This window comes from Labrus bergylta, chromosome 2 (assembly GCF_963930695.1).
Source record: "Labrus bergylta chromosome 2, fLabBer1.1, whole genome shotgun sequence".
Classification (NCBI taxonomy): Eukaryota; Metazoa; Chordata; class Actinopteri; order Labriformes; family Labridae; genus Labrus; species Labrus bergylta.
This window is the reverse complement of record NC_089196.1, coordinates 7,666,963-7,682,245: the sequence shown is the minus strand read 5'-3', so window position 1 is coordinate 7,682,245 and position 15,283 is coordinate 7,666,963. Positions and strand designations below refer to the sequence as shown.

At 41.0% G+C, this 15,283-nt stretch overlaps 1 protein-coding gene across 1 annotated transcript in view; it reads right to left on the bottom strand.

Moving 5' to 3' along the window:
* Positions 1-15,283, bottom strand: part of apba1a (amyloid beta (A4) precursor protein-binding, family A, member 1a) — a 28,255-nt gene that overhangs the window by 5,159 nt on the left and 7,813 nt on the right. The window contains exons 2-13 of the mRNA XM_020631084.3: positions 15,118-15,142; positions 13,349-14,975; positions 7,018-7,116; positions 6,792-6,831; positions 6,443-6,588; positions 5,923-5,955; positions 5,058-5,144; positions 4,532-4,717; positions 1,160-1,339; positions 485-697; positions 283-402; positions 47-187 (exon numbers count right to left, since the gene is read on the bottom strand). Coding sequence (XP_020486740.1) covers positions 47-187; positions 283-402; positions 485-697; positions 1,160-1,339; positions 4,532-4,717; positions 5,058-5,144; positions 5,923-5,955; positions 6,443-6,588; positions 6,792-6,831; positions 7,018-7,116; positions 13,349-14,842 — 2,739 coding nt within the window. The 5' untranslated portion in view covers positions 14,843-14,975; positions 15,118-15,142. The remainder of the gene's footprint in view (positions 1-46; positions 188-282; positions 403-484; positions 698-1,159; positions 1,340-4,531; positions 4,718-5,057; positions 5,145-5,922; positions 5,956-6,442; positions 6,589-6,791; positions 6,832-7,017; positions 7,117-13,348; positions 14,976-15,117; positions 15,143-15,283) is intronic.

The window sequence follows — 15,283 nt, the reverse complement described above, 5'->3', positions numbered from 1 at the left end:
GAGCATGTGAAAACTAGCTACATATGTGCGCTGAGTGACCTCTCACCTCTCCCACAGCGTTAGACAGGATGTGGACGATCTTTTCGTGGGGTGTGGCCACTACGCTCTGGCTGTTGATCTCGATGATTCGGTGACCAACTCTGACCCCGCCCCGCTCAGCAATGCCCCCCCGCATCAGGCTACAGATCTGATGATAAAAAAGAGCATTTGTTCTCATGATGAATAGAACAGCAAATCTGAAAATCCAATTCTACCAAGAAACAGAATTACAAAACTACCCACAATGCCGTTCTGCACGCTAAAGCCCAGCTGGTAGCGGAGGTCAGGCCGTCTGATGAGTACGGTGGTCACCGGGGGACATCTGACAATGTTCAGTTTGATGCGAGCCTGGTTCTTCAGACCCTGCAGAGAGAATTTGAGAAGTCTTCCCTCTGCTCCCTGAACCATAAACCTGTAATGTCTGTTATCAAAAATGAAGACACACCTTGATGATGCTCTGGCAGGTGGACAGAGGAAGTCCCACCAGACTGGTCCCATTGATGGACATGATCTGGTCTCCAATGTTTAGTCTGCCAGACCTCTCTGCCGGACCAGCATGCATCATGCTGGCAATGATGACGGTGGGCAGGATGGAGCCCCACCCACTCTCCACGATGACCACACCCAGGATCTCCCCCTTACCTTTCTCTATGAGCACCTGAGGTCACAGCAGGTCAGCCAATAAGAAAACAAACAGAAATACTCCACAACATTTTAAATATAATAAAACTGTCTGAGACAACACACAGACAGAAACTATTCTAAAAAATCTTTAAAATGTTTAAACAGATGGACAGAAGAAACAAAAGCATCTAAATATAATGAAGACTGACAGAAACAACACGGTCAGAACGTCTTTAATCTAAACAATTATAATGAAGATATTTAAAAAACAACACACATTTTATAGCGTTGTCATCATAACAGAAAAATATTTAACATTACATTTTTTAGTTTGGTTTTATGATTATTTATTTGATGTACCATTGCTGTTGTGATTGACACTTTTTGGTCGAGCAGCTGTAGTAGATTAAACATCATTAATGAGTTTATGAGTTAAGTTTTAATTCACAAACAAATTCAAATCAAAGAATAAGTGTTTGGATTTTTCTGTACTCACATCTTTGCAGTTCTCAGACTTCGAGAAGTGGACCAGGTCGTCGTTGTACATGTCCTGAGTGTTGAGCAAGTCGCTGTACTCCTTTTGGCTCAGGTCCTCCGGGTTTATACCGTTAGCTCGTAAGAACTCCTGGTACGCCACGCTGAATGCCTGCCCAATGGACTGAGCAATCAGCTGGGCCTGAGGGGGGAAATACATAAATATATTGTTTTATAATTGTGTGAATGTGATTACTACATGGGTACTTTACATAGCAGCCTCTTCCATCATTGTGTCGATGTGAATGGATGAGCATGTCCCACCCTCTGTGCTGACGGGCAGTGCACAGAGGCAGAGGACAATTTTTATTTTCCTTTTTTTTCTTCAGCATCATCATCATCATCAACAACATCGATGGCTTCTCATGAAATAATGTATATGTATAAGAATATACACATCAAATACATTTAATCTAAATGTGTCAATAAACAGTCTATTAAAGATTAGATAATTATTATTAAATTATAAATAATATACACATTATTTTCTTGATTAACATTAACCAAGAGAAGTTGTCAATAACAATAATCTTTTTGCTAAATTATGATAACAATAAGGTTTTCAAGGTGACACTCTGAAATGGTTTACCAGTTATATAAGTTAAAGTGAACAGTATGTAATAATTAATAGTTGAGCTTTAAGCATTGTTGATATAACATGTGGAGTACCACAGGGATCTGTAATAGGACCTTTTTTTTTTTTTTTTGTTTATCTGGAAGAAGTGGTGGCTAGTCAGTTATGTGACTTTCTCCATTACAACACTTTATCTGAGGATTTTCAGTGAGGATTTCAAGCCCACTGCAGTACTGAGACTGCACTGGTAAAAGTTACAAATGATCGATGAGTCTCAGATGGGACTTATTTCTGTGCTCGTCATGTTAGATCTTTGACCGTCACATCCTATTACAGAGACTAGAACAATTACTTGGCAATACAGGAACTGCTTTAAGTTGGTTGAAATCCTGATCAGATCGATCTCAGTTAGTACATGTTAATGAGTCCTAAATTGCACAGCAAAGTTAGTGATGGAGTTCCACAAGGTTCAGTACTTGGACCGATTCGCTTCACATTATGTATGCTTCCTCTGGGTTATATTATGAGGAAAGACTCCATAAATTTTCATTGTTATTGTTTCATGCTGGTGCTCAAGGGCGACATCTACTGTATCAAAAAAATCGCATACTAAGCCTTTAAGTAAGACAAGACTGAAGTTATTCTGTATGGCCCCAAAAACCTCAGAGAGACTTTTTCCTAATGATATAACTGTTCTTGATGGTGACATCGTCCAAGTTCTATTTGTCCATGTATTTGTTACCTCCAGGTTGGATTATTGTAATTATTTTATCAGGCTGTCCTGGTAAGTCTCTAAACACTCTTCAGCTGGTCAAAAATGCCGTGGCTCGTGTATTGACTAGAACTAGGAAAATAGATCACATTACTCCTGTATAGGCCTCTCTGCACTGGCTACCTAGAATATAATTTAAAATCCTTCATCTCACTTACACAGCTCTTAATGGCCAGGCACCATCTTATCTTGAAGAGCTAATAGTGTTGTATTACTCTTTGATAACATTACGCTCCCAGAATGCAGGCCTGCTCGTGGTACCTACAGTCTCTAAATGTACTATGGGAGGTGGAGCCTTCAGTTACCTGACCCCCCCAATCATCTACCAGTCAGGGTCCAGCAGAGACTCTCTGTACTTTTAAGAGTAGGCTTAGAACTTTCCTTTTGATAAAGCTTATAGTTAGGGCTGGCACAGTTATGGACCAGCTCCTAGATAGGCTGTGATAGGCTTAGCCTGTAAGGAGACACTGGCACCTTGAGCTCATGTCTCTCCCTCTTTCTCTATCTGTTTGCATTTACATTTTATTACTGCATATGACTATCTGCAAATCTTAATGTACCATTTAAGTTACTACCCATATATCTTACTGGGAGCTCCTAAGCTCCCTTGTCTCGTAGGTTCTTCTTAATCGTTTGTGTGGATGGCCGGCTGCTACATCGATTAATATCAGCCTTACAGCTATCATCATTATTATAAATATTACAGTGAATCTTAAAGCTGCTCAACTTCAATGCCTATAATTAACATTATCAGTCCTCCCTGTTTCATCATCATTACAGTTTCTAATGTCAGTCTTTTATCATACTAAGCTGTTACTGCTCATACTACCTTTACTCTTACCATTATTACTGACATTGTAGCTATAAATCTATCTTATTCATTGTTGTTGCTGTTCTGTTTCTCTCTATCCATCTCCTTCTTCCTGCATCTCCATCTATCCCACTTTTCAAGCTCAACACAGTAGCAAATGTCTGTTCAACATGAGTCTGGTTCTGCTCGAGGTTTCTGCCTCTTAACAGGCAATTTTCCGTTGCCGCTGTAACTTTGCTAAACGTTGCTTCGTTTTCACTCAACTTGAGTGGATGGGGATTGGAGGTGCTCTGCAGGAGGAGAGATGTCGCCATACAGCAGTTTGTTTTGGTTTAATGCTGGTTCACAAGGGTGACATCTACTGGATGAAAAAGTCGAACATTTGGTTTAATGTTGGGTAATAGTAAATAATACAACAAAGAGTAAGGCCTTTTATATTCTCTTTTGTAAAGTGTCTTGAGCTGACATTTGTTATTAATTGGTGCTATACAAATAAAGATTGATCGATTGATTAGTGACTTTCCATTAGGTTGTAATTTTCTTTTCCCATTTTGTTTGTATTGGTTTTAATTGTATATTTGATTGATAAGCTGATACATTTGTGTTTTTATTGTTTATTATTATATGATTGTTTTATTTTAAAATGTTGTTATTCATTTTTATTGCTGCAGTGGTTAGCGTTGTTGCCTCACAGTGAGCAAGCCCCCGTCGGACAGGAGCCACTGTGTGTGGAGTTTGCATGTTCTCCCTGGGCATGCATGGGTCCACCCATAGTCCAAAGACATGATCTTAATGTTGAACACTATATACTTATATACAGTCTATATATAAGATTAGCTATATACTTTTTTATACAGTCTTTATATTTGTATACAGTTCATTAATATAACTGTCTATATTTTGAACAGTCTGTATGTATTCATTTACAGTATACAAATGTCAATTTTTTATAGAAAGTCTTTCTATGTACAGTATATTCTATATAATTTTAATCAGTCCATCTATCATAGTATATATTTGAAATTGTCTATATCTTATCAGTCAGTGTTTTTATAAACAGTATAAATTTGTATTGTCTATATATATAGAGAGAGATATACGCAGTAGTTTTATACAATGCATATACCATAGTCTTTGTAATAAATATATCTATAAAGATTTAAAAAGTTGGACTCACATCCTCGGACTCGAACACATGACAGATCATCTTGTACTGCCGCTTGCTGTCCTGACCCGGGTCGGAGGCCTCCAGGTGCTCCTGGGAGTCTGCGCGGGGCATCCTGCGGCGAGCCATGAGAACCACCACGTTCCCGATGTCAGCAATGTAGGAGATGGTCCTCAGAGGATGATCCATCATGGTGTCCTGGTGAGCAGAGAAACATAAATATAATATAAACACAGCAGAGTTTATAGAAATCTGAGGAACAAACTGAGCAAACAAAACAACACAGCCAACATCCATTTAACTCCATTAACTGTGTTATAATCGCTTCTGTGAATCATTTAGCAGATTATCAGTCTGGATTATAATCTGATGTTTGTTCTGTTTCAATATCTCAGAGATGAGTTGCTTAATTTCTCACAGGTCCCTCCAGACCAACGAGAAGCTTTAATGATTAATAAACTGCTGAAATAAAAGTGATGAGGCTGATTAAAGTACTTCATGTGTTGTGTTGTGTAACAGTGTGTTTTTTGTGTATCACCTGTGTGTCGGCGTTCAGCACTTTGATTCTCTGTGTGGAGATGAACAGATCCACCTCTGTCATTGGCTGAGGCTCACCTTCAGGGGCCTGCACACACACGCACGCACGCACGCACGCACGCACGCACGCACGCACACACACACACACACACACACACACACACACACACACACACACACACACACACACACACACACACACACACACACGCACACACACACACACACGCACACACACGCACACACACAGTCAGTAAATTTATATGATGTCATTCTATGTGGACTTTCTCCAAGTCAGGCTATCACACCTATTTACTCTTACATGATTACATTTCAATCAGATCCAAACTGGACTAGACATTCTGAGCATGCTCCACAGTTCCCACGCTGGGCTTTGCCGGTAAGAAAACACAACGAAGGTATCAAAATGGAGAGTTGTTGGAGAGAGAAACAGACAAAGGTACACAGGACATGTTGAGTCCGCAGGAGGAGGTCAACATGTTAGAGGATATGGATCGAAGAAAAATGAGGAATGACCACTGTCGATTGTTTGGTACGTGATAGGTCAGCAGGAAGACGGTCCAATAGTAACTAGCTGAAAGGGGTACTGTACTCAACTGTAGACGAGTCAGACATACTTCTTTTGATAAACAGATTCTCCCCCGATGCTTGTGTACTGGGACAAGGACAGTAGTCCAATTAAATTGAGTAATAAATCTAAAGCTTGATAGTGCATATGATACTATAGCTCCATTTAACTAAGCATGTAAACACACTGTCTCTCTCTAAAGACAAAAGGAGAAAAACAGCTGTTCACAAACAGAGAGGAGGAGGAGGAGGAGGAGACAGGTAGAAAGGTACTTCACCTTCTTCCTGTTTTGTGCAACTTTTTGGGCCGTCTGCAGGAAAAAAAGAGAGAGAAGAAGAGTTAGAGCTCGGACAGATCACAGGTTGTTCTATCACACCTGAACTATGTTCACAGGTAAAATATGCTGATACAACAATCCTAAATCTAAGCTGAAAACAGATTAAGTCTGCTGTCAGGTCGTATTAATTATATTACAATGTTCATAAAATAATCACTGATGGAGTCTACTGACACCATGGAGCTCATGAACTCAATGAATCTGCAGTAACCCTATTCCACCAGAAGAGGTCTCTGTTGTTTTAAATGCTTGTTTAGACTTGTTCAGACTCCATCATCACTCTGTTTGTTTACTTATTGTATAATAATTCACTTCCATTTAATGACTATTACTATAATTGGCTCCGAGGTCAACTCTGAGGATTTAAACCTTTTTTATGAAAAGAAAGTTGTTACAACACATAAAGTAAAAAACAATAAATAATAATAATAATAATAATAAAAAAAATAATAATATAAACCTTTATCTTGCTGACGGCCTCCTGCGCCTGCATCATTCGTACGTTTTTGGAAGGCGTTTTGTCCGACAGCAGCTGGGTGGAGCCGAGGTAGTTCGCAGCAAAGATGATCCCATCGATCAGGTCCTCAGGGTCACATGGACCTGGGACTGAAGGGCAGGGGGCTCAGTGTCAATGTGTTATAATTAACCCCCCTTACACACAAACACTTTGTCATTCCTTTCTATAAATCTGTGATTTAAACTAATTAATCTCACCAGGTTACACATCATGTTATCAGTCATTCTAACAGTCATTGATTAAAATAGCTGCCATGTTTTTAAACCTCCTGTGCAGAGGAGGGCGCTCTTACCTTCTACATATGTGGGGAAGGAGGCCAGACTTCTCCTGGACTAAACATAAACAGAAAAATAAATATAAGCATACAGGTTCATGTTGATGTAAAAAAAAAAAAAAGACAGAACACATTATAAACAAATGTTCATAACAACATAATGTGTTAACAATAATGTAATCAAGTTAGAATAAAACAATCTGTTTAGAATAATAGAATCTGTTAGAATCGATTGAACTCTGACCTCAGTAGTGGAGGGGGAGGAGTCAAAGGTGTGGTCCTGCAGCAAGTGGAGGCTGGAAGACTCGGCTCCTGGAGGAGACGGGGAGCCCGAACGAGGAGACTGAAGGAGGACGAGAAGGAGCACCAAACAATCTGTGAATCCTCTTTAGATAGCACATGAAGTGATCAGTATTACAGATCATAACAATAGCTTCAGAACATCACATGTTTCAGAGCACAAACTGATCTTTGGAACTGAAGAGTCTGAACACTTCAAAGATGTGCTTTCATATTATTATTATTCTTACCCTGCAGTTACCTGAAAGTCTTCGCTCACCTGTCTTCACTGCACACATCTATCGCACTCACTGAGCCTTGTAGTTATGCTTCATCTCGTCTGTTTGCACTTCCCCTGTTTTCTTACTTTGACCTGCCGTCCTGTCAGAAGGTTTTTTATAAAGGTAACAAATCCTTGTGTTACACCTGTCTGCCTGTTACTGCCTGCTTTTTGCTCCTCTCCTCCTGCGTGTTTACACTTCTACTTCAACTTCTCAGAGGATAAGTTAATTTGCAGACAGATAAAACCATAAAAAATAGAAAACACAGGCAAATAGAAATGAAGTACATGTTAAAAGAGAAAGTAAACCATCATCAGTCATCTTGTTGTGTTCTTGAGAGATGGGAGTATTTCTACTACCGTCGGTAACCTGAACCTCCTGTTGGATAAATACGAAGCCTATGGGACGGTCTGACAGAACTGGCTTGGCAAGACAATGTCATTTCTCCTCGTGAGTCATATATAAACATCCTCAACTTAAGTCGTCTGAGTCTCCTGAATCTTTCATGAGTGAAGTCAAGTTTATCCAAATTTCCTCGACAGGGAGGAGCTCAAACTCGAAGAGGTCGAGGACACTGAGAGATCTTGGATGTTACTCTAAAGGTTTGAGACAGGTCGGCTAATTTAACACCAGTGATTTTACAGGCAACTTTAATGATCCGGTGTAGCCTGTTTCTGTCTCTGAATAAAAGGTCATTAAACCAGGAGATGAAGCCAAAGGTGAGGATGGACTGCAGCTGAAGAACAGTATGTTCATTTACAACAACCACACAGTTTAGTTTGAGGCCACGCTGGTGACTCTCACAGACAGCTTCTGTGTTTTCACTGAATGTTAGCTGACTGTGACTGTGCTATCTGCAAATTTCACAATATGTCTTCCTCATTAGGAACCTCAGGGTATAAAATGTATAAAACAAGTGAGAGGACACAGCTCTGTGTCTCTGTTTTACGTCACATTCTGAGATCAGTCTTACGTCCACCAAAAGTCAGGAAACAGGTTGAAGTATGAGAGCAGTTAAAATCTTTTAAAGCAGAAAATAAATCTAAAAACAATAAATGAACATGTCCATGTGTAAAAAAAACAAGTTCAAACAGCTTCATTAACCACTCCTGTTGGTTTTAGTATCTTTCTGACATGTGGAGACAGTTTTATCATTCTTAACTCATCGACTTCATTTCATCAAAATCATTTGTATTAAAGGTCACATATTGTGCAAAATACTTTGTGACATCACAAAGGGCAGTAACCCATCCCCCAGTTGGTTGACACTCCCACAGCTAGGTGTTTGTTCTGCCCTCTGAGCCTGCATTCTCACTGTAAACAATCAGGCATGGAGCAAAAAGCTCCAGCCACCCAAGGCCTCCCAGAGGGGCGTGGTCACACACAGCTCATTTGTATTTAAAGGTACAGACACAGAAACAGCCTGTTCTGAGCAGGGCTGAAATAGAGGGGTTTAAAGACATGATCAAATACAGGATCCGAGTGGATTTATAACAAGAAACTTCACAGACATGTTTTGGGGAGCTATAAGACTTATTTAAACTTGTCTAAAACAAGTTAAATATGTGATTTTTAAACCTCTGAAGAAAATAATTAAAACAATCATCTATCTCCTCATCTGATTTAAAATCATCTGGGTTAATATTTATATTAATTTTCTTTTCAGTTTCTGTCATGACTGAATTGCTCTCAGACACTTTAAGGTCCTTGCTTGGTTGAGTTTAAAAAAAAAATCTGCTCTGTTGCTTCATCATTATACCATTTTTAAAAAGATTATATTTAAGCGTTACTTGATTATCCATGTCTTAATATTTGGTCAGGGTTTATGGGTTTAACATGACGAGGTCTACCAGGCACAGCAGTGATCGTCTCCTGCTGTTCACAAGAGCTAACAAACCAGCAGGACAAGCCGCAGCTCAGAGACAAAACATCAGAACAAATCATCTCAGAAAGCACAAACACATCACAACACAACATTCTGCAGGCATCAGCTTATACATCCACCTGCTCACCTGTCTCTGATCTGACCTTTTTCTGTTCTCACCTAACCCTAACCCTACTTTCACATTATAAAATTATTGTATTACATGTTAGCACTTATTAGCTGCTATCTGTGTCAGTGAGAACCATACCCGTCCTATTTGTCACACATTGGTATTTGTTCAGCCTATGCATGGAGCAAGAGGCAACCTCTGGTGTTGAAAGATGAAGCCAATGGGAGTGCAAAATCCTGCAGTTCATCGAGGGTCCACTTGAGGCTGGCTCCAAGAGCCCCGGAAGTCACATACACACCACATTTAAAAAAGCCTGTTAACATGTTTAAAGTCTAGTACAAACGCAGGCAGACGCATCAGTTTTGATTTTATGAATGATACATGTTATCCTAGTGAGGCGCGTAGCTGACCTAATTGACAATTGGTGGTGACATAGCAGTTTGTCAGGAGGTTTAAAACCCGCCACAGCTCCAGCTCTCAGCCTGTCGTTAGGTTGACTGAAAGTTAGGCTGAGACAGCATTTCCAGCATGGAGGCGGCTGCCAATGAGCCTCCAGGCCCCCTTCAGTAACAGATGGGTGATGTCAATGAGGCTACGTCCATTAATATTTACAGTCTATGGCATGGAGTCAGGAATAGACGACTGCACCTGTAAATGATTAATTAACCTGCCGCTGTCTTACAGCAGATTTAGGTTAGTGAGCGGCAGGTCTGTCCATGACCTAATGATAAATAAACTCTGATCAGTTTCCACTACAGATATTGGTCTGTTTTTCCCTTTTTGTTGCTCCATGTCAGTTCTGGTCTAACAGGTTTGAAAACACCTGCTCATGTGTCTGTTCAGGTTTTAGAAAACAATGATGTCACCATCTAACTTAATTTACAGTCACTTCTCACAATTTAAAGCTATAAAAGGGATTTATAAAATCACCAAAAAGAGGAGCTATTCCACAAATCAAAACTGTAAAAACTGCTTAGTTAAGTGTTACAATGTTTAAAACATACTGCCGTTTTTAACTTGAAATATCTCTAACTTTAAGCGCATTTTTTCTTAAATGTGCTTTTGTTGTACTTTGACAGAAAACAAATGGAGGATGTTTTACATTAAGAGTATCTTTACAGTTTTTCACACTGCAGAAAATTGTGTGAAAACTTGTTCGTCTTCACCTCAGGCAGCTGTTCTGTAGGTTTATTATAAAACTGTTTGTGACAAACAGAAAACTAACTGTAAGATCTGCTGTAAATCCTGAGCATCATACTAATCTGTTAACGTTATAAAATCATCACCTGTCGTCTGAAACAATGAAATGATTCCTGAAATATAAAACACCATCAGCTAATTCACCTCAGGGTCCAACGCATTTTATCAAACATCAAACGATAACCCATACATCTCTATAACATATATCACCAAACCATCTCTATACACAACTAAATCATAAACTATAGATATGTAATAAACTATGTCTACAACACCTGTCACTATGTCATCACACAGGTAACATATTTAATCTATAAAACTGAGCACACCTCCTCCTCCTCTGCCTCTCGCCGCTCCTCCTGTTTGCTCTGTTCCTCCTCCAGCTTCTCGACCTGATACATCCAGAAGTTCTCCATGTTTTCTCTGAACAAACTGACTCGGTAGCTGCTGCAGGTACACTGATGTTTAGAGAGGCGGTTGCTGTTTAAATACAACACCTGAGAGCTCAGGTAACACTCAGGTATCAGGATTCAGCTCTGCATCATCAACCTGGAACTGTTTACTGTGTCACCATTAATGAACACATGAATATACTCTCTATACATGAACACATGAACATCTGTTCACTGTGTCACCATTAATGAACATATGAATAAACTCTCTATACATGAATACATGAACATCTGTTCACTGTGTCACCAACCAACCAGAAAACACACTTTATACCTTTAATAACTGATGAGATGAATGTGTGAAACTCACTCTCTGTATGTCTCTGTATTCATGTATTATGAATATAATACATATATCAACTTTAGATTTTATATATGAATGCGTTAAATGCACTGTATATGAACATATGAATGTTCTCTGTATGAAAATTAGACTGTAAATATTAATGGAGGAAGCCTGAGTGACGTCCCCCATCTGTTACTGAAGGGGGGTCCAGAAGCTCGTCAGCAGCAGCCGCCTTGCTGGAGATCCTGTCTCAGCCTAACTTTAAGTCAACCGTTACATCGCACCCACCTGTCAATCATGTCTGCTACGCACCTAACTATGGATAACACCAAAGCCGTTTTTTTTTTTTTTTTAATTCACCCCTCGTACAGTGTGTGTGTGCCAGTGTTGACAATAACTAATCAGACCTATTTCTGTTTTTGTACCAGGCTGTAAACATGTTAATTTATACTGTAAAAAACAGCTTTTTTGCCAGTCATGTGTTCGTGACTTCCATGGTTCCTGGAGCCTCAAGCAGACACTCGACATACTGCAGGATTTTACACTTTCGCATTGGCTTCATTTCTCAAGACCGGAGGTTGCAGTTTGGAATGAACCCATGAATGTACTCTGTATGAACACATGAATGTAATCTGTATGAACACATGATGTACTCAGTATGAACACTTGAACACATGAATGTAATCTGTATGAACACGTGAATGTAATCTGTATGAACACATGAATGTACTCTGTATGAACACATGAATGTACTCTGTATGAACACATGAACACATGAATGTAATCTGTATGAACACATGAATGTACTCTGTATGAACACATGAACACATGAATGTAATCTGTATGAACACGTGAATGTAATCTGTATGAACACATGAATGTACTCTGTATGAACACATGAACACATGAATGTACTCTGTATGAACACATGAATGTGCTCTGTATGAACACATGATGTACTCTTTATGAACACATGATGTACTCTGTATGAACACATGAATGTACTCTGTATGAACACATGAATGTGCTCTGTATGAACACATGATGTACTCTTTATGAACACATGATGTACTCTTTATGAACACATGAATGTACTCTGTATGAACACATGATGTACTCTTTATGAACACATGATGTACTCTGTATGAACACATGAATGTGCTCTGTATGAACACATGATGTACTCTTTATGAACACATGATGTACTCTTTATGAACACATGAATGTGCTCTGTATGAACACATGATGTACTCTTTATGAACACATGAATGTACTCTGTATGAACACATGAATGTACTCTGTATGAACACATAGTGTAATCTGTATGAACACATGAATGTACTCTGTATGAACACATGAATGTACTCCGTATGAACACATGAATGTACTCTGTATGAACACATGATGTACTCTTTATGAACACATGATGTACTCCGTATGAACACATGAATGTACTCTGTATGAACACATAATGTACTCTGTATGAACACATGAATGTACTCTTTATGAACACATAATGTACTCCGTATGAACACATGAATGTACTCTTTATGAACACATAATGTACTCCGTATGAACACATGAATGTACTCTGTATGAACACATGAATGTACTCTGTATGAACACATGAATGTACTCCGTATGAACACATGAATGTACTCTGTATGAACACATGAATGTACTCCGTATGAACACATGAATGTACTCCGTATGAACACATGAATGTACTCCGTATGAACACATTAACGCCTTTTTGTAAGGGTTATTAAACCCTGAGTTCAGGCTGCAGGTTGTTGTTCGGCTGCAGGTCTGATCTGATGGAAACATTCAAACTCTCCTTTCGCTCTGCCATCTGACCCTCACTGAATTATTGAACCTGTCTCACCCTCTACCTGTCTGACTCACCTCATCAATAAATCAGGGTGGCACGGGGGAGGAGGAGGAAAACCTCACATGACTTAAATTCAGTTTTGATTAATATATTATTATTTTTTATATATTTGTGACTGATATGTTTATAAATATCTGATATCTATAGTTGTAATATTTATAATAATGATCAGACAGTAACTGCTGTACTCACATCGCCCCCTGGTGGTGGCTGCAGGTCACACTCTGCACTCGGGCTCAGGTCTTGTCTCATCACCCAGACCGGCTCTTTGGGTTCATCAGGTGTGTAAGGAGACCTGACTGTCCGGGTCTTCACCTCCTCGATGGCCTCCTTTATGTCCTTGATGGCGAGAGAAATGGCGTCTCTCTTCTCCTGACTGCTCTTCGCCGACTCCGCCTCCTCTGAGGGACTCACAGTCAGTTTCCTGCCCAGCTTTAATTGTCCCACAGCTTGGTGGTTTTCGGTCTCAGAGTGGACTTTATCTTCTCCTGGAGGAAGCTCAGTTTCTTCTTCTATGGTGTCTCCAACAGTGTGATGCAGACTGTGAGCACACACGCTCTGTCTGATCTCGGCCCCAGCGTGCTCGACGTCCTCCTCCTGATCACAGCTGTCAGCGCGAGGATACGGGGCAAACTCTGCCTCCTTCTCTGGACTGTCAGACTCTCCGTCCGAGCGCTCGTCGTAGTGACGCAGACGGGATCCCACCGCCTCCTGCTGGTGGAAGTCTCCGTCCCCTGACTGACCGTCAAACAGCTGGAAGCCAGCCCTCCTCTGCTGGAGGGACTCAGCACCAACTTCAGCCGGAGGACCAGAGGACGCTACGTCACAGATTTCCTCGTAAACGTGTTCAGAGAAAGAGTAAATGTCGTACGGCTCCGAGTACGCCTCTTCTACCAGCCCAGCGTCCAAACTGTCTAATCTCTGATTGGCTGAGAATTCCTCCTCCCCCCCGTGAGGATTGAGGGGCTGTGTGTACACGTAGTTGGAGTAACCGGTGTTTATCATGTCCTCGGTTTCACCTGGTCTCTGGGGGTTCTGGGTATCAGGGATGGGGTCACGTGGGCGGGGATGAGGACTAAAAAGATGTGGATTGACATGATGCTGTTCAGCCTCAGCACTCTCAGTGTATCCCTCTGCTTCTGGTCGTAGCTGGACCCCGTAGTTCCCCGTCTCGTCTTCGGCCTCCGGTTGGCCTTCAGAATCAAGTGACATCACTAGCAGGCTGTCATCGCCCTCGGCACGGTCCGTGTGAGCGTGGAAGCCGCTCTCAGTGCTGGCTGAGCGTGCAAGCACAGAGTCGTCCCGATCTCGGTCCTCGTCCTCGGTGTGGCGCTGCTGAACGCGCTCTGCCTCCCTCTGTTGCCTGAGTCTGTGTCTCTGCTGCTGCGCCCTGAGCCTCGCCTCGCTGTCCCCCTGTCTGCGGTACCGTGCCACTGCGGGTCGGGGGATGGGCAGGTGGGGCTGTGGCAGAGGAGCTTCTGGTTGCAGCTCCACATCTGGCTCCTCCTGTGGGCAGCGCTGCTGTGCTGCTCTTACTCTGCTGCCAGCAGCTGCTCCAGCTTCACTGCGTCTGTAGCGTTTGTCATGGTTGCGGGAACGGCTGTTTTGGTTGTTGTGGCTATGGCGAGGAGGGGCGTCAGTCTCCTCCGTCACCTCCTGGCCAAGCTCCGTCTCCTGGGGGTTCATGGTGGCTGTGGAGGTCGGATAGTGTCAGACTGAGGTTTAAACGCTCATCATCAGCAGGAGCCTCCACGAGGTCAGCACAAAGGATTCTGGGATGAGACCAGCAGGAGCCTAGGCTAGGTCAGTGCAAAGGATTCTGGGAAGAAAGTGAGAGTGGAGTCAGAACGTGTCATAAAAGTGAATGTTACGGGTTCTGACATAAAGGATAGAGTATTTATACAGTATATTAACACATTCATGTTGAATGATAACAAAAAGTGTAATTATTAAACACTCACCTGATGATGATTTTCTTTGTTAAACCTGAAACAGAAAGAAAAGAAACACATAAATTTAAAAGTTTTATATATATATAATAAGACACCACAGGAGACATGACAGATGAAAGTATTTTTAAATAAGACAAGAGGGTATTCCCTGTACACTCTATCTTATTTATGTTAG